Source organism: Drosophila montana, unplaced genomic scaffold (genome assembly GCF_035044405.1).
Source record: "Drosophila montana isolate Dmon_TW-CO22-7 unplaced genomic scaffold, ASM3504440v1 contig_203_1, whole genome shotgun sequence".
Classification (NCBI taxonomy): domain Eukaryota; kingdom Metazoa; phylum Arthropoda; class Insecta; order Diptera; family Drosophilidae; genus Drosophila; species Drosophila montana.
The window spans coordinates 333,567-354,208 of NW_026996956.1; the positions used below are offsets into that span (position 1 = coordinate 333,567).

The 20,642-nt window shown below is 39.9% G+C and overlaps 1 protein-coding gene and 1 long non-coding RNA gene across 2 annotated transcripts in view; one reads left to right on the forward strand and one right to left on the reverse strand.

Annotated features, from left to right (window-relative positions):
• Positions 1-18,521, reverse strand: part of ss (spineless) — a 36,771-nt gene extending 18,250 nt beyond the window's left edge. Inside the window, exons 1-2 of the mRNA XM_064679605.1 lie at positions 18,142-18,521; positions 3,672-3,862 (exon numbers count right to left, since the gene is read on the reverse strand). Of these exons, the coding sequence (XP_064535675.1) occupies positions 3,672-3,862; positions 18,142-18,197 (247 nt within the window). The 5' untranslated portion in view covers positions 18,198-18,521. The remainder of the gene's footprint in view (positions 1-3,671; positions 3,863-18,141) is intronic.
• On the forward strand, positions 2,790-5,638 carry LOC135426501 (uncharacterized). The gene is made up of 3 exons (XR_010435908.1): positions 2,790-3,044; positions 5,045-5,346; positions 5,416-5,638. It is a non-coding gene; the product is annotated as an uncharacterized LOC135426501 (long non-coding RNA).
• Positions 18,522-20,642: the final 2,121 nt, after the last annotated feature.

Consider the following 20,642-nt stretch of genomic DNA (forward strand, 5'->3'; position numbering starts at 1 on the left):
CCAACAGGTAATCGTCTTGTGTTTTGCGAGAGGACTCGTATTTGCAAAAGAGTTGTCTTATAACTGAAGTGCATTTAAATGTTCAATTTAGGTCTGTTTGTACGTAAGCACCCGATTGCTTGATAAATGGAACTAATCCAAATCTTCCATTTCCATAGCACTTTATTAAGACCTGGGTCTAAGCTGAAATCAACTCTTGACTAGACTATTAAGTATTTGGGTAGGTGGACTTAAATTCATAGTGATGCTTAGGATATCTGGGACATATCCGTTTGTTGCATTACCGCAAAATTCCACTAGCGAAATATTTAAATGATACTTTTCTATTTAAATGTTCCATTTATACAATGTTCTACGTAGACACATTGTTCTTAAGATAGATTTACAACTGACTTTCTTTGAAATGAATTAACATTAGTTTATGAAATTTGGAACACACCGCACCATGCGAATTTCTGATTGGAGTCTGAGTTGGCACTCCTTTTGCTTATTGGGCAATTAAATTGCTTACTTTGGGAACGGGTTTAGGTTGGGGTTGGGGTTTGTTTAGAGGTTTTGCTCGATTGCGTGCAATCGCCATTTGGAGTGATTAAACAAAACTATCAATGAGAGCATTTTAGTTCATTTTGCAGTTAATTACGCAAGTCATCAATTAGGCAGGCTGGGGCAGGGGCCCAGCCCCTTGGCAGGACCAAAGAGTCATAACGAGTACATTAAAAATGTACGAATTACGCGTCTTAACAATTATTCCTGGCTATAAGGCGCCAATGCTTGGCCTGCAATTATGGCGTGGGTGGTACGGGTCAGGAGCTGGGGTCAGGCCAAGACAATGGGCCATTAGCAGCGCGCTTTAATTATTTAGTTGTTGTTTTTCTTTTTGTTCGAGTAGAGTGTCTATGTATATGGAAAAGCAGCTTTGAAAGCCTGGCGAAAATGAAAACGAACTTTGCTTTTCTTCCATTGCAGCTTTTTTTGCCCGCCTGTTTGCTTTTTTTTCCTGGTATAGAGAACATTTGTTCGCCGTTTCGCTTTTGCGCAAGTCAGGGTCAACAACTGCCCCTATATAGATGCAGGACGCTGATGTTGTTGCTGTTGTTGTAAGTGTCTGCCGAGCAACCCCCTAGTGGGCCATTTAATGTGTATATACATACGTAAATACTGGCACATAAGCATAGAACAGAGCTTTATATAGAGCTCTCTATATAAATATATATTGGATATCTAAACCTATTGGCTGCTTAAATTAATTGCATTGAGTGCTTAAGTTTTGGAAATCCCACAAGCTGTGACACACACTAACGCTAACTCCCACACAGTCACATACACACACACACACACACCCGCTCCTGCAGTCTACCCTCTACACCCACTAATTGTAAATTAAATGATCCTGATAATATCCGAAAAACATCTAGACAAACAAATAAAGCCAAAACGTAAACAAACTTTGACCTGTGCCGCGACGTTTTGTCAAACCCTCGCCCTCCGCTCCCAGGGAAAACATTAGATGGACAGAGACATGTATATAGCTGACAGGACACTGGGCACTCACGGGGGCACACGGCGCAACGGTTCTGGTCCATTAACCCGTCGTCGTCCTTTTTGGTTCGTGCAAAATGCGCAAAGGAAACGCAGCGCGTGTCTGTTTTTAAAGCGAGTGGTTGTTGGTCTCTAATCAAAGGAAACTTAGGATCGTATATTGACTTAGCACAATGCAACGGGCACGTGTCGACGAAGACTTGAACTGGCCAGCAACTGTTTGCGATTGCAATTAACGCCCAACTGCGTTTTGACCGCTAATTGTCAAAATATTTACTCGAGTATTTGCCGTAGTTTGTTTGTGTTCTGGCACATGAAGAGCCCAGCCCATAAGCTGGACACACGTGAGTCACAAATACCGCACAAAGAGTCCTCTAATAGTCCTTTGGTTGCTGTCCCTCCGCATTTCTTTCAATTTTCGCTACAATTTTTGCACTTAAACTTAATTAACGTTGTGTGCGGGCACTTCATCTTCCTTATATACAAATAAACAACCCCCTACCTCCCCTATCTCCCCCTCCCCTTGATCCGAAGCAATTAAATTTATGTCGTTAAACAAAGCGAAATGCCAATGAACCAAGTCGATAATAAAGCCATCAAAGCGAGCAAGTTCGTTCTCCTTTTATTGCATTGTTTTAATTAATTTAAATTAGACGCAAAAAACATCGAAATATTTATGCCAAAAAGTGAAGAGAAAGGAAAAATAACAACAAAACCAACCCCTACACTAAGAGGAATATGGGTGTGTGTGTGTCTTCGCATTTGTGTACATATGTTTCCTCACTCGTCTGATTCGATTTACCCTGCCCAAAAATTTTACCACATTTCCATTTCCTATTCGCTTGGGGCTCACCTTTTATTCATTTGCCAGGCGGACCAGAAAAGCAAAAAACTAACAAAACTAAAAACAAGAAGCACAAGATAGGAAGAAACTGACCGTACAACTATGCGAAGTTTTGATACTCTTGAAAGCAATCTTTATCCCTAAGAAAATGATTGTCCTAGCGATCGAGTAGCTGAGACTATAAAAGAACGGGGATGCATAATGGGTTCAAAGCTTGAAATTGTGGTGTCTTAGTCGAGGACAGGTTGATAGCTTATAAATAAACTTAAAAGCTAAGATGGAAAACATTAAAATTGTATGAACTTCAATCTTTTATACTGTCTATATGCTTATGACATTGTTGTCACTTTACTTAATACTATTTACATTATATAAAACAAAGAAATATAGATAACCTAGAATTCATTATAAATCTGTCAAACGTGCTATTCCCGTCTCGTTTATCTCCCGTTCCACCTACGGCATCCGTTTTACTATTTCGTACTATTTAGTATATTCATGTTCTGCACTAACAATTGAATACAATTTTTAATTAGTTAATACTTTAACGACAAAACATTTTAAATAATTAAAATAACAGTTTAAAATTAAGCTTGATAAATAGGCAGATAAAACATTTACTAAAAATAATCTATACCTATAAAAGTAATAGATTTACAGGGTAAGGGTAAATATATATATATATCTGTTTTATGTACAGTGCTTTGCTGGACTAATAATACACCCTGAGCTAAGAGTATCAATTGAGAAGAAGACAAACTAAATTGTGAGTTTCTTCTGTTTCTTTTGTTTTCCTGGTACGACTTTAATCCGTCAACAGGACTAATTTCGCCACGTGCGTGTGTTATTCCCGACAGTGTGTGTGTGTGTGCGTATCCCTCAGCTGGGACCAATACTAGAGCACAGACAGAGAGGAGCAGGACGCCCCGTAGCGGCGTTGAAATTAGTTTTGAATCATTTATGAGTCATGTTTAGGGTCTGCCACCATTCAGTGGCAGTTACAATGTGGCAGCAACTCTCTGGCAATGGCAGCATAATCGATTTAATAGGCCGGAATGTAACGCGCCGTATGGCAAAAAGGCGAAGGCGAAACCATTGCCCAAACGCTCCTGAGAGGCCAGCCATATGGGATGGGTCCGATATAGAAGTCTGGAGGTGGGGTTCAGCTTTCACCTTTGCCCAAGTCCGTGCGGGTGCGTTTTAAGTTTTTCCGAGTTTACCAACCACCCGCCAACTGGCAAGGGGCGGGGCGCTCATAATGTCCATTAAAAATATGGCCCGTACTCACCTTGAAAATAACTTTTGGTTCTTAAATAACTAACGGACAGCCTTAGTATGCTCAGTCGATCCAGTTTGCTAAGTATATTCTGCTCGAAGGGCAGCAGCGAGGCAAGCAGATCCAGTTCGGCATTGAGGCGCTCCCGATGCCGTTTTGATGGATTGCTCTTAGTGACGCCATCCTTGGGCGGCGGCTTCAGGCTGCAGAAATAGATGAGAGTGAAAACGAAAATAAATTTCATGCATTTAAACGTCGAGTCAAGCTTCAAAACGCAGCTGACGGCGTGAGCTAGGAAAACAAAACAACAACAGAAAAGGTCAAAATTATTAATTGCAGTTATCAGTTACCCCTGGATAATAGGGCTGGCTAAGCCAGTGAACCACCCTCAACAGCAACAGAGTAGGGTTCGGGGTAGCACCTCTTTGTGGCTACTCGATTAGCCATGGCCACTTGATCTGTTAATTACAACAGCAGCCCCGAAAATGGACTTGAATTATAATTGTTGTTCTGTTTCCGCGAATCAAATCATAAAGTCCACCACAAATTAGAACACAACAATCTGTATGTCCAATTAAATGTCATAAAAAACGCGGTCGAGAATCCCAGCCAAAGCCATTGTAAATCTAAATGCTGCATGTGATATGATACCAAGCTGGCGCCCGAGCAGGGACAAAGACGCAGCTGTTGCGGTTCGCCAATAAAGCTCATAAATGCAAAAAGTGCTCGAGTCTTTTATGATAGCTGTCTGCTCGACAGCTCTCCGCTCCTTGACCATCCACCTCACTTAAATCCGCATTATCTTAGCCATAAGCGTCTAAAGTCGAGCGATTTGCCATTTGGGTGAGGATTTACATAGCTTGAAAGCATTCTGTACATTTTTTCCTTTGTCTCTTGTTTATTCTCTTATTGCTTTTTGTTATGTGTTTTTTAGCTCGTTTTTTGTGTTTTGTTTTTAATCATATTTTGTCTCATCATTTTCATTGACATTATTACAAAGTTAATTGCGGTTATTAAATATAATTACTGTTGTAATTTACGAGCGACCCCTTTCAGGGCCAACGCCAACCCACATAACCCGCTGCCCTGTCTACCCTACCTCCTCTTTGTTTGCTCTTTAAAAATTTGTCGTTTTTTCTGTATATCGTAAGTACATTGAATATTTTCATTGTTTTACGCTGATGTTTTAGTTTTTCAAAACTTTTTGCTTCGCTGCACACACATCAGCACACACATACACACTAAAATATTGAGTACACACACTCACTTAAACTGAGCACTCGGGCAAGTGGCACAGGACTAGCACAGGACATTGTCGCGTTTGTACGTAAAAAGTTGAAACGTATTTAAGTTAATTGCCCGACATTTTTTTGCCTCTGCTACAGTTTGGCACTTTTTTTGAGCTGCTTTTCCACGTAATTGTCAGTGGCATGTCCGTTCGATGTCAGCGCCAGGACGACATGTTCCTCAAATTGTTAAAGGACCGCTCTAATCCCCAGCTGCAGCTGGTGCAGGACCCTGCTCGGACGCCAGCTTTGACAGCCGCCGCTGAGGTGTGTGCCCCAAGTGCTTGGGAATGCAATACTGTCGCCAAAGATAATGATGATGATTCATTCATTCATAGCTAAGCTAGAAAATCCTGAGGTCTGGGGTCTGGACTGAATACTTGAAATAATCCAAATGCCAAGTAAATTAAATACGATTTCCAGTCAAGTCAATTATGCAGCATAAAAGAAATCGTTTAATCTTTTCCAAGTTCTTGGCTGCTCGGGTGCCCACCCTAGTTGCAAGTGCCAGCTCGGGCGCCTATCGGAATGGCAAGCCCCTGATCGGGCCCAATGATATTCCAAATAAAATCCTAGTAAAAAGACTTTCAGTCCTAGAACATGTTTAGCCAATTGCAAATTATTATTCGCTGGTCGGGCATCCCGCCAAATTGCACGTCCAGCCAAATTGCTGCTCGGGCGCCTTCAATGCTAAACTGTCAAACATTTTTTTTTTATATTTTTGCATTTATACAAACGAATGATGATAAAAATGATTCATTTTTAGGCATTGGAATGCCAAATTCAAAAATACAAATCCATAAAACACCGCAAATGCCAAATAAACGTTAATTTATTTAATTAAATGTGAACCTCAAAGTTTTGAGCCAATTACGAAGTAGGCAGAACGCAAACGGCGAACAAAAAACGCTAAATTTAGAAAATTATTAGTGTCTGGCGGTAAGGTACGAATACGAAGCAGACGAAACTGCGGATAAACGACAAATCGCTGAAGGAGTGGGTGATTATATAGATGCCTATATAGCATAAGTATGATCGCAGATGATGATAAAACCGTTAGACGCATTGGAATGCAATTTGAATTCAAGACAGCTTGAAGTCAAGGCTGCAAATTATGAGAGCGAATGAAAGGATATAATACTAAATAACTTAACAGCAAATTAAGGACTACTCCAAATTGGGGGCATTGCGGCATTCGCCTGCAACGCGGCCGTTGAATAAAATGTATAATTTTCTTATTATCTATAAGAAGGCAACGGGACTGCAAAACTAAGCGGCAGCAGAAGAAACCGCACGAAGAGCTGCAGAGAAACGTGGAAGGCTTGTAATAAAATGAATTCCATAAACAACTTTCCCAAACAAAAAAAAAAGACAAATAATAATAATAAAAGAAAAGGAAAACGAACAAAAAAAAAGAGCTTTTGTCTGCTCTGTTTGATGGCTGGGGCAGGGCGAGGTGTGTAGGACATTTTTTGGGGGTAGACCATAAAACGTCGCTGCTGAAAATGGCGTAGAATCCTAGCGAACAAAGGATAACTGCATAGCCAGAGTATGTGTGTGTGTCTGTGTGTGTGTGTGTGCTGGCTACATTTCTTGCAAAAGTTCTAGCCACACAACCCAACCCTTGCCCGACCCCAACCTACCTCCTGCAGCCCATTTTCATTTAGCTTCGCTCATTCCATTTCCCTGCATTATTTTTGCCATTTTCGTTTGGCTGCTTTTCTTTCTGCCAGAGCTCGCATTTTCCCTCATGTAGTTTTCGTTTTTCTTTTTTCTCCTTTTTTTCCCCATTATGAAATGAATTGCTTTTAAAGAAATTACAATGCGGCAGCAACCAGAAATTGCCCCAAGGGCTGCCATTTGGATTTCGATTTCGAAAAAATTGCGACGCCCCCAAAATGAAGGAGGACACAGTGTCCTTTAGCTGCTGCAGTTTCTGTCCAGGCTGTAAAAACGAACCTCAAATTGGGCGCTGCTGAATGCAACTGCAGCAGCTGTTGGTGTTGCAGTTGTTGCTGTTGTTGCTGTTGCATGGGTGTCAAGGGTCGACAGCACTGGGGCTTTGGGTTAGCCGGCGTCAAGCGTCAGCCAATTGTTGTTTTTGTTTCAGCTGATGTGTTTATAAACAAATGACACGCAATCCTTTGGGGTGTGGGCGTGGCAATGTGGGTGTGCGACGTGTGTGTGTGCCGGCACGTGAGCTCAACTCGTTTCAGTTATTTTGCATGCGCCGAGCATTACGCATACGCAGCGTTGATCTTTTTTGCATGCTCAATTTGGCGCCAAAAATCTCGGCTTACAGCCCACACACACACACACACACACACACACGCAACCTGCTAATTCATTCATACATGATATAGTGCGCTCTCTTTTTTACTTAGCTAGCCGTCTCTATGCGTGTGCCCCATTGTGCTGCGTGCCGCAAAACTGCAGCAGCGGCCACGGCAGCGGTTGTTGCCGCTTCTGCCTCCGCCGTCTGGCAGCTAAAAACGCAAAGTAGCGTGTCTCATGTCCGAAAAAAATTTAACTCGAGTCGCGTAGGCGTCGACGCAACAATTACAACAACAATAACAACTGATACTACAACAACAGCAACAACAACAACGCGGCCACTTTTACTGCATGGCACAATTTTTGCAAACTAATTTAATTTTGCATGTTGTTCTTCTTTATGTTTTTCAAGTGCATGTTGCTCATTAAAAACTTGCAAAGGGCATTTGCAACTGTGCAACACGTTGAAAGCCAATCTCGGCTGCTTTGGCTGTAAGTTCCTTTCATATTGTGCCATATTTGATCTTAATTTATAAATAGATTTTTGATCAGCATCAACAGCGGACTCAATATGGCCATTTGAATGCAACCTTGGTTTTCAGCTTGGAAAATATCTTTATAAAACTTGACACAGTTCCGTATTTTGGGTATATATCCCACATTTGCTAAGCCTCTGCATGGGCGTTTAGACTTTGCCAAATCGAAAAACTCTACTTTCTTGTGATATGTTAAAGACATGCGTCTCCATCATGTGCGTGACCCTAGAATCAAACAATCGCATTTGCACAATTCAAAGTTAATTTTTAAACTAGATACTTACAATGTTTTTATTGGATATTTGATCAATCAAATAATTTTTAAACATCCCAAGATAAGTTCCGAGTTCCTGCTTATACATCAATTAAGATTCATATTCAGCTAGCATGCAACTAATTGAGTTCAGGGAATAAATTGTTTAACCAACTGCAAAGATGAGTAATTTGGGAAACAATATTTAAGTCTTCTGACTCAACGTTTTCGGCATACTTTGTGTGAAGCAGATACGCGATTCTTTTAAGTCTGCTCTGATTGCAGTTTGTTTGGTATTTCAATGAATGTCACAATTAATTGAATTTGCATGCACAACAACAACAACAGAAACAGAAACAACATCGAATAAGAGTACCAAAAAAATGCCATTCCGCAAAATGTCAAACGGGTGAAAATGTCAAAACAAAAGTTAAGCGCCATTTAAAGAAGCTGTCAGCGAGAAACATAAAATTCAAATTGCTACCGTTGCAGTCGCAGTAGAAGTGGCAGTTGCAGTCACAGTGCCACTTAAAAGGCCAACAACAATAACAACAACAACGACGACGACAACGACAACGGGTGAGACAACACGTTGACTTAATCTATGGATCCACTTAATGGATCTGAGCCAAATTCACGCATAAATTTGCCATTGAGTCGGGTGAGAAAAACGTAGCGCTGAGCTGTTAAATTTAACGAGCAGATCCTTCGCCCTGCTCTCCACGGAGTCGCCCAGCCTCAGCTCATTAATTTTGTCAACCCGAAAACAAAGGCCAAGAATCGCAGTAGCTGCCCAGACGCAGGCGAACTACAAAACGATCGAAGTGAGATTAAAATAAAACGCGAAGAGAATCTGCGGATAGCGCAGAGAGCAGACTGAAGACTGGAACTGTGTCTCCACACACTCAGCTGGTTAGCTGCCAAGTTCAGGACCCTGCGCTAATCGTCCAACTAAACAAAAAAAAGAGGAACAGATCCTCTAGGGTACCCACTTTGGTACCCACTCAATGGCCAAGCGAATTAAGTTGTTAACGCATTATTTGCATATTTCGAATCGGTGGATGCCACATTAAGATGCCTTCATTTGCATATTAATTGTGCAAAACAATTTCAAGAAAACAAAACAACAAAAAATATACAAAATACATTCAAGTGACACTCGAACATGGAGCCGGGCAGCAGACCTGTTGGGAGCTTGTTTTAAGGACTGCCCCTAATGAAGTGATAAATGTTTTAGCGGCAACTTTAAAGTAAATGCTAAAGATGAGCTATCTGGTATTTTAACTATGAGAATTTACAATCAGACAATGCCAAATGTCAAAATACATTTTAAGGAAAGAAGATGCTTATTAGGGGTATGCCCTCCAAGATGCTGGAGCTAATTGATGGAGCTTAATTGTCGATTAGGAGCGAGTTTTATTTTTATTTGGTAAGTTTCCGATCGATAAATATACTGCTTTTAGCTGTTTGTACTATTGGCGCTCTTATATTTTTTATAAAAACGATAAGGAATTTTATAATTCATCACAAAAACCTCTCGGTGCGAATATTTTTTTAAAAAGTTAAAATATGTGAGAAGTGTAAGATATGTTGTTTATTATGGGAGAACGTACAGCCAATATACTTCACATAATTTACATATTTAACATATTTTTAAATGTAAGAAATGTGGATAATGAAATCAATATAAACTACAAATATAAATCATTAATCCAAAAAGTTTTTGTTCCAAATCCAACCTAACTGAGAAAATATGGTTCGGTTCGGGTTCGACTATTTTATGAAAAACTTCAAAAAATTCGAACCTACACTATGAATTATAAAAAGATTTATTTGTATGCTTACTTTCGAAAAAAAAACATAAAACTGTTTGTCCTGACTGACTGACTGACTCATTGGTGATCAACACACAGCCCAAACCAGAAGAGCTAGGAAGCTGAAATTTTCACTGTAGTTACCTTATGTGACAAAGGTGCATGTTAAGGCGGGGTTTCGGGAAATCCCACCCGCAAGTGTGGAAAAATCGCGGCCCCAAACTCATTTTTAAAGATATTCGTTCAAAAGTGCATTCCTCCTTGGTGAAAATATGGGTCAAACATTTGGTGGATGACGTTTCGTGCTCAAATTCATTTGTAAGGATCTATATGAAAAATTATTTGAGAAGTGGTTCACACTTTTCGCAGAATCCAAGCTTCCTCGGTAGAAATGCGATGCAATGATATTTAATTTTTAAGTTGTGTGGTTTCATAAACGAAAGTTTAGTCTTCAGCTTAAAGATTCTCACCGCAAGACTTACATGGGTAGAAAGCGATCATTCCAACACTTGGTTCTTTATTCGATGCAGTTAAAAAATATTTTTAAATAGAAGTGGAGATCAAGATAGGAAGATTTCGATTTTCCACGGACGTATACTTAGTGGAAAGGTGATATATAAAATTTTTAGCACAAAATGTTCCACCGGTAAGGCCGGGAAATACCTGTTAGTATGTTTATATATTTTTAAATATTGGGTAATTAGAACAATCTAAGAAAACGCATTTTGAGGAACTTTTGCTAATGGCTTTTTGTACTTAATGGAGTTTTAAGGAACACCTCTGGCTTTATGTGAGTTTTTATGATCTTAGCAAAAAGCACAAAAGAATTTGTGTAGCATACACAATCACACACACACGCACTCGCACACACACACTCCGACAATGTGTAGTACATAAATATACAGTTATAGTTTCTAATGTGTGTGGTTGTTGTGTGTGTTGTTTTTTGTTGTTGTGTCGTTGTTTTATGATTGCTCCAAAGGCAGCGCCAACATCTGTGAGCGGCAAAAGTTCCGCACAAGAATAACGTCAACTATGCCAGCAACAACAACAACAATTACAAGTGGAGCTGCAACAACAACTGGAGATACAACAACAACTGTGGCAACAATAACAACAACAACAACTACAACTTGGCAAAAGCAACTCATTTATTTTATCGATTAAACATTTTTGCGATTCGCGCAGCGGAATCTTGAACGAGCCGGGCGAAATTTTTTATGTGCGCGCTTGGAAAAATGTATCTACTGACACACACACAGATACACAGACGGCGTGACATCAAAGCGCTCGGCAAAGCAACTTTGAAAACCTTTTGACAGCTGTGCAGGAGCACCCAGAGGGGCAGATGAGGAGCAACTTCTGGCGAGGGGCAAGAAGATGGAGCAGGGGTCTGGCGAAGACTATCGCCTGTGTTTCACCCCGCTTGGCAGCGTGGGCGCGGCCTTTTTTCGCCCGCCCACCCACTGCCTTAGCTCGTCCGCTTCTTCTTCATTTTGGTAGGCGTCGATAGCGTATGTGTGAGTGTGTGGTGTGTATGTGTGTGTGTCCGCGCTAATGATGAGACGTGCCCAGTCACAGCGAGCGGCGCATTTATCATTCATGCCCCACTCTTGAATCCATCATTTATTCATGGCATAATTATAAAAATTATTTTTGATTTCAAAACAGAAAAAAAAAACAAATGAAATTTCAGTCGGGCTTTTTTTTATTGCAATTCGCTGTAAAAAGGCGCAAAGGATACAGACCCAGCTATGAAAAGTATCACCTGCCCGTAATGAACTGGACGGAATAACACGCCCTACTCGAACCCCCACACCCCGCGCTCCACTTCAGCGCACACCGCGGCGCAGCGAGTTCCTGCTCGAGTCCGGCGCCCTGATCCTTGGGGTGGATTTTTATGGAACGCTTTTGCTTAATTCAAAAATTCTTTTGTTTTGGTCAGCACAGCAAAAAAAGTAACAAAAGTATATATATATATATATATATATATATATGGATATATATAAACTAGGCGCGTTCCAGGCAGGTGGCTTATGGATTAGCTGCGCTGACTAAGGATTGAGGATTGGCCCAACTGGGGTTCACTGACACCCCGGCCGAACCAGATGCAGTCCAGTTCATCAGCTGCTCGAGTTTCGACCTCTAAGTTGACATTAAGAGCGTTTAAAATTGTAAACCCAAAGCGTTTTAGCACCTTCTGACATGGCTCAGGGTGGCAGGAAGGGTAAGTGGGGGCAATGGCAACAAAGTTTTAACAAATGGATGAAAATTCATTCGAGCTATCATTCAGGGAGGGAAAGAGACAGTGAGAGGGAGAGACAGCCAGAACGCAGAGAGTGAGGCAGACAGCGTTTTGGCGCTTTTAATGGCTGCCACGCCCCGCCGCCCCCCGCAAGGCTGGGCATATGGAGCAGCACTATTTAGGCTTCGATACGCTGCATTACGCAATGGTGTTAATTACACACACACACACACATACTCACACAGACACATACACACACACACACACGCATAGAGAGTGAGATACAGCTAAAGCCACAACTAGATAATCGCAACAGTAAGTAAAGCAAACGCGGGTCGGATGGGGGCTTGGAAAATTGAGACAATGTTTAACCAGTGGAAAACAGTTAATCACAGCTGGCTACACTCAGAGAAAATTAGCTATATGTGAAGCTGTTAAATGGCGCTTTGATAATAGCTCCAAGAAAATTAAATATATATTGAACAAAAAAAACTGTGCTAATTAGTATCAAGTCTGAGATTCGAACCACGTAGAAATTACAAATAAGATGAAAGTATTTTATATCTTTAAAATGATTCAAATAAAGAAGTCTTAAAGAAAGATAATTTATCAATATGACAGCTTAAATAAAATATGCACGATGTGAAAATGTCACCTTTAGAAACTTCTCGAAGGAATCATTGACAATGGATTACAAATAGTCAATCAAGTTAATTATTTGAATAGCAATTAAACAAACAGTAATTGGTAAATAGCTCCAGTAAACTATCTATAGATTTCTAATTAGAGTTGACACATGGTGTAAATTGGGCAAATAAATGCTAAATTCACAATTGACGACATATAAAAACACACATGGTTACATAAAATGAAAAAAATAGAACAGAAAGTATCAGACTGCAAAAAGTGACTATGGTGGACGAAATGAAGTGAACACTAAATAAAGGCGTAGAAATGAATCTAGAATACTTACGGGCATAAAGTGACCATGGAGGACAAGTATAAATGTGAATTATTTTCACTTGGATAAAATATTCGGGCACGATTAAAAAAAATTTGATTTTGTTTAAGAAAATTAAGAGCTGAAACTAAACACAAAAATTTCAAATAAGAAAGTGAGGTTTATTTTCGCCACGCCTTACGGGTTTACATATGTATAGGTCAGAACAGTTCAACTCGTAAATCTAAAATACAGAATATTTTGTCATACGAAAACTATGGTGCTATATAATATAATAGTGCGATATTGATAAGATTATTCAAATATGTAAGCAGCACAGTTTAACTTATAAATGAAGGGTTTGTTAAAGATATCTTGATCAACAAAAAACTTTTTCGTTCAAAAACTTTTCGACCTTTATTTTCTATGGCAGATGTTGATAAGATTTTCAAGAAATTTGAGAAGCATAGTAAATTTAAAAGATGCCGATGTTGGTCCAGCTATCTTAATATACCGTTCGCTGAAACTGACAGACTTGTGGGCGGACATGGATATATCAACCCGCCTATTGATGCTGATATGGAATATATATCATTTATGGGGTCGAAGATGTCTCCTTCTATGCGCTACACATTTCATGACAAAATTATAATGACCTCTACAAGGGTATATTGAATAAAACAATTTGAATACATTAGTCAAAGGCAATTCCTCTCTATGCAGTATGGAATTCAGCAAAGTCACTTTCAATCAATTGAGCCGAAATGTTGACCTTTAGTTATGTCTATATTTGAATAGTTTGACAGATCAGAGTAGTATATGACTTGGCTAGCTTAATAAATTGCATAACAGAGATGCGTATAGTTGTGTTCGGCTATCTATGACTGATATCACACCCGCTCTCACGCCCGGGCAACTGTAATTAACCGAACAGCCCGGCGATAACTCGTCTGATATACTTTTAACCCCATATGAACTCTTGAAAGACGAAGCCGCGGAGGCGGCGGCGCAGGCGCAGGCGCAACTAATGAGCAGCAGCAGGCAAAGGACGTGGGATGAGGGGTTAGAAACTGGAACCACCACCGTAAGCATTGGCCAACTGTTGTCTATTTGTTTGGTCCACTCCACACCCTCCACTCCCCCCTCATCTATTGGTCCTTTGGTCAATTCGCCGACCGAACTTGAAGTAAAACTTCGTTGTGAAAATTTATGGTGTGCTCTATGAGCTGGCATCGACTATGGCATTGGCATATGGTCAGCTGGTCCGCTGGCCGCTGACCCTACCAAAAACGTGAAAACATATGTCAGGCGCGGCATTGCGGTTTTCAAAGGGGCAGTAGATTCGAAAAGTATATATATGCCTGAGCATGTGGGAAACAATTTAACGAAAAAATGTAAACTACTAAAATCATTTATCATAAATGTAGTGCCGGGGTTAGTTTAAGGAATCCAATTTTATGTTCACGATGAACTGAACCTTAGAACGGACAAGTTAAATAAAGAACAACCGAACCTATCGCTGAACGGAACAGAACCAAACTGTGGGCCTGGAGTCGTAGATGCGGAAACCAGCTTAAAGAAGTAAACCTGGCGGCCATCGATGCGAACCTCAGACAATTTTTGCGGGACTAGCTTTTAACTATTTCTAAAATTTGTACAGGCATTGGCAACCTTTCTTTGTAACTCAATCAAGTCGTATAAAATATGAACGCTTGAACTTTAAAGACAAGCCTCACTCTACAAACACCAACAACAACTATAGTTACAGCTAACTTGGCTAATTACAATTTCTAATAGCAACAAGGACTGAAGCCAAGCATAGCAGAGGGCGTGTGAAGGGGGCGCTGCACCACTTTCTGCAATCAATAACAAGCACAAGCACAACAACAACTGCAACAACCACAACAACAGGCACAACTACAATGCACAAACAACAACAAAAACAACAACTGGCTGATAATCAATAAAGCAAAAGCAGGACTCATATATCCATAACAACCAACAAGTGGAACCAGCCAGTCGATGCCGCTGGCCATGGAGCCAGAGTTGGAGCTGGAGTTGAAGCGGGAGTTGCAAACAGAGTTCGAGTTAAAGTTGTTGCAATTGTTGTTCTTGTTGGTTGTTAGGGCTTACGGGAATTTGACTGAGGCATTGGGGTGTAGGGCCGTACGAACTTTAACTACTCGTGTTAATTGTTGGCCCTCGATTGCAGCGGATCAGCCTTGCATGGCCAACAATTAAATACCATGCAATACGTTGAGTGGTTCGGTGGTTGAGTGGTCCCTTTTTTTTTTTTTTTTTTTTTTTGGCGCACCACACACAGTTGCCCCTAAAGCCTAAATACTGGCAAAGGTAACTAATACTCAAATTAAAATGGAACAAAAGCTGTACATGTTATCCTCGTAGTAAAATAGCTTGTAAATAATACAGCTCATGTTAACCAATACAAATAGTTTTAATTGAATAGATATAGATATAGCTATAGAATTTATTTTATTTTATATTATTATATTTTTAATTACTTGTTTTGGGCTCGTGCTTTGTGCGCTTTAGCAGAAAATGATAGGTTCCAATAAGAATGTCGCATATGCATGCAATTTTTCTCAAATTTGCCAAACACTGCACAAACATTGCACACTTTGCAGCACTGCTCTTTGTAATAATTGCAACCCATGCGGCGTATGTGAAATATTTGCTAAGTACTCGAGCCTGGCAACAGCTGCCGGCCGCAAGGAGCGCAATTAAAATAGCACAAAAGTTGTTTAGGCAGACACATTTTGATCGTTTCATTAAAACAGAAATTCTAGAAGAGCAAGGGGGGTAGACGACAGGACCAGTCGAGGGGCACAGGGGCACGGCCGAGCTGACACTTAATTGCAGGTGTGCATGGCAAGGTGACAATTTTGCGTCAGTCGAGCGAGCAACGCGCCAGCCAGGGTAACACACCATGACTAGGGCGGGGGGTCGCTACAAGAAGGTGGGGAGGGGGGATTGAGGGGAAAACGGGCTGCAGCATTTTGGCGAGAAGTAATTGTTTTTTAAGCCACGACCGCTGCAAATTATGCGCGCTGCCTGTCGATGGCTACACAGCAATAACAAAATTATAAAGAAAAAAAATGAATGGAAAGAAACATTTAAGTTGGAGTAGACAAAGGCGAAATACCCTTCCATAAGAGCTTATGAGATTGATTTAAACAGTTAAATACACTCCGCAGATATTAAACCATAGCTGATGAAACTATTGCAAAATACAAAAACTGATTACATTTGAAGTAAACTTCAAAGAAACTGTTTTAAGCAATTAAATGTTTAACCCTATAACTATGACTGATATTGGATAGAATATTAAGATATTTACATTTTTATAATTCTTAGATTTGATTAAAAATTGTAACAGATAAGAAACTCACTTTTTTATTCAACTTAAATATTTTTGATGATGACTGAATTTTTAAAGATGGTTTATATAACTGATATATATATAAAGATAAATGAGATATATGATGAGAATATAACTGCTGTAATATAAACCTGAGAGTCTTATGTCGAGACGTAACAATATTAAACAATATACCTTCTAAAGAAAGAGCAAAGATTGTTTTCATAAAGATAGATTAAGTAGATATAATATTAGATGTGCTTTATCGACTGCATTTATAGTTGTTCTTCTTCTTAAGATCCAAGAAGTTCGTTCTTTAACGTGTTACATATTTCAAGCCAAAATACAAATACACTTCGTTAGGGTATGCAATAAAAATAAGGAAAACCGAGGAAGGCAACAAAAAATTAATAACTTTGTCGCTATCTTTGGACTCGGCCGCTGTTGCTCTCCCGCTGCTGATCAGTTGGGGCGCAATTACAGTGCGCAGTTGGGGGCGTGTCTCAGCAGCAGCTACTGCAGCAATTTTTTGCGTCTTTTATTTTATTATTATTTTTTTTCGCTGTTGTTGTGTTTACAAGTATTTTGCGGCAAGTTAAGTACACAAAATTATCAGAAATTATATGCACTTTTGGGCAGCGGCGATACTCGATCTGCGTCCAGCGATAAGGCGGCGATAGAGCAAAGCGCTTAAAGAACAAAGTATAAAGAGAGGAAGGGGCAGCATACAAAGGGCCACCCCGTATGCCTTGTAAGGGGGCACTACTGTAATTTCACGCAACTCTGCCGACATGCATAATATTCATAATTTCCATATTGAATGCTCAAGCCGTTGCTAAGTTTTATCTGCGTTGCGTATACGCAGTGTGAGAGAGCAGAGATTGATTAATAAATTAGAAAATCAAGTGAGAAGTGCTTTCTTTCGGAAGCCGCAGTTTAAATACCCTTGCAGAAATATGGCAAATATGTGATAAGAAATTTGTTACAAAACACAATTTGCAATTGATTGCTTAAACATAGTTGTTAAATAAAACCTTAAAAAAAAACTAGTTTGAACTGTTTTAGTTGTCCGACTTTGACAAACCATTAAAAACACATGTTCAGTTACTTATATTAGCTTTAGAATACGGCTTATAAGTTTTTGCAAAAATATTAGGAAGTTAGTAGGTCGTCAAAAGATATCATTAAGATTTTTTAATGTTAAAAGAATTCACTCGTCGGTTATATAAGTCTATACTGCATAGAGAGGCTGCTGTAATTATTGATAATATGATACCAAGAAATTCTTTTAACAAAAACTTAACTGTCGTTTTTTCTGGCAATTGTTTTGGATCACAATAAATCTTCTAATTGGTAAGTTTGAACAAAGAATGTTTACACGTCAGTCAAGACAGTTGGCTAGTTGACAACTATCCCAAGTTTTAGTCCAGGTAGCTTCAAAAACGAAAGACTATTGATGCCGCTTCAGAGATGTCTCACTCGTGTTACAGATTCCATGCCAAATTCAAAATACCCTCTGCTGTGGCATAAAAAAAAGACCAGTAGCACAAATGCTGTTTGCGGCATCATTTATCAAAAGCTGGGCCCAACAAGCCGCAGATTGATGGCCAAGAGAGAGAGAGAGAGAAAAATAACAAAGCAGTTGACTTTAGAGTTAAACGTTTTCATTGATTGAAATCTTTCAGTAATCATAGAGATACACACACTTGCCACAAGTTGGCTGCCCTGCGGGGGGCTGGGGCACTCGTCACTCACCTTTTGCCGTTGCGTCGCCTTCGCTTGGTGGCGTAGACGGTGCCCAGTTGGCTCATTGCAAGGGCGGAGTTCGTGATGGTCGCCGTTGTGAATGATTTTTTCTTTCCCTTTTTTCAGTTTTGTAACACACACTTTCTGCTCGATTGAGCCGCGTTGCAACGCGTGTTGCAAGTTCGCCTTTTGATTTGTAATTGGTTTTTATTAAGCTGCAGTCCTGCTGTGGCTGCGGCTGCTGCAACTGCTACTGCTGCAGGATCTCAGCAGCTGCGGAGGCTTTTTGGGTTTTTGCCACGTTTTTGCATTTTTCTTTGCTTGATCATCACGTCTCACATTTTGTTTAAATACGCTCTTTTTTTTTTTGTTTTTAATTATTGCACTTTTTAGTGGATAACACTAAGAGCTTAAGTATGTAAAGCTGAGTTGAGAGAAGCAATTTTAAATTAATTTAACTATAGGGCAATTTATCAATGTTCTAGAAACTAATAATAATGTGGTCCAATCACATTTATACGAGTGACCCTTATCGCGTGGTGAATTAATTTAATGGTTGTTTAAATAGGGTATATATTTCTAGATATAATGAACTTAGAAATATTAAACTTTAAGCATATGTGTGCCTTATTTAAATTTAATAGAACCCTAAACAAATATATTGATGCAGCCTGAATGAAACGTTTATGCAGCAGGAATTCGCATAGTTTATTTGTATATTTTGTGGCAGAAATATACAAATCTTAATAACATTTTAAAAGCATATTTAAAAATGTATTATCACTAAATTCATTTTTATTTTATTTTTTATTTAGTTTCCAGACACTAAATGGGAATTACTTTTATAATTTTCAATTACCAATTAATATAATAAACAATTTAGTATTTGTGAATTCTTTGAAGTACTTTAAAACGTTCATAAGAATCCAATACTAGCTGACATTTACCAAAATTTGTTATTAATATACTTCAATTTTATTATAAGGTAGAGACCAGACTATATTGTTTAACTTTTTATGATATGTATCATTATATTAATAATGATTGTTAATGATCGCGTTCTGTCACGCAGACACTTTCCAGTGTTAATAACAACTTTAATATACATTTTAATAAAAAATTTAGCAATCAGTAGACGCTAGTGATATAAAAAATAATAAAAGTATTTATAACGACTGCTAATTCCGCTATGCACAAACATTGCCAATGTTAAACAACAAGTAAAATGTGAATGACAAATATGCCCAGAACTGTGCAAAATAAATTTTTTAGTTCGATTAGCACTGTGGGTGATTTGATTATGTTTTTCTTTTATTTTATTTTATTTTTATTTTTGTAACACTTTTGCTTTTCACTTGCACGCATTGGGCTGCTCTCATTGTTGTTGTTATTGTTGGTTTAGTTAAGCGTTGTTGGTGTTGACGCCCGATGACGACGCCAACGACGCATGCAACAAATCAGCAGGCCAAACGCAAGAACGGCACGCAAATCATTTTCAAGCTCAATGCGGAGGCGTCGCCAGCAGCAGAGGCGTCGGCAGCGACAGCAACGGCAACGGCGCTTAGGCGAGCTGTCAAAGTGACATTTTGTGTGGCATTCAGAAGTGAATGACCGCACCGGCGGCAAAATTGGCAGCTTTCTGCACTTGCACTTGTCTCTATAAAGTAATTGTTGTTGTTGCTGTGGCTGTGGCTGTTGCGTGTGGAGAACTATGCCAGGCGGCCTGTTCGAATTTGTAGGGTATCGCGTGACAGACAGGAGCGTCACAGAACGCAAAACGCAAATCGAAAATCGGAAACGGAATTTGAATTTTTTTCGAATTTGATTTTGCGTTGGCTTCTTTCTTTTTCTTTTTGCACACTTTTTCACTTGCGTTCTAGCACGCAGGTTTTCAACACTGGCACTGATCTCTGTGTGGCGGTACCGGACGAGGCGCCAGGCGTTGGCGTTGGCGTTAGCATTGACGACGGCAAACACCGTTAGTTGGCAACGACTGCACGCGAGCGGCAGAAACGAATGAATATGTGAATGCGCGGCTCAAACTCAAAGCTGAAAAGCTGAAGACGCTTGAAATGAAACACGCTGTGCGCCTCATTCCCACTCACTCTCACGCACGCACGCTCTCTCACCAGGCAACTGTAAACTGCCGACGGCGTTGACCGTTGCCGAAAATATAAATTATTTTTGTTTTGCTTTTTTGTATTGTTGTTGTTGTTGGTGTTTTTTTTTTTTTTTTTTTTTGCTATTGCGCGAGCGACGATTCTCGTGTGGCTCGGTGACTGCGCGGCCACGTCGACGCTTTGAGAATCCAACAAGAACTGAAAACGAAATTGGAAAAAACCAGTCCTGCTTGAAACGTTTTGGCAATTGGGACACGCTGCTGCGCTCTGCTGTGTTTATGTTCTTTCCAGTCGTCCTGGCAACGCGATCGTCAAGCGGGCAGCGCTGGGTGCGAGCGAGAGCGAGTACGCAACGTTTGCCGGTCCATTGCCATTGTTTCACATTGTGCG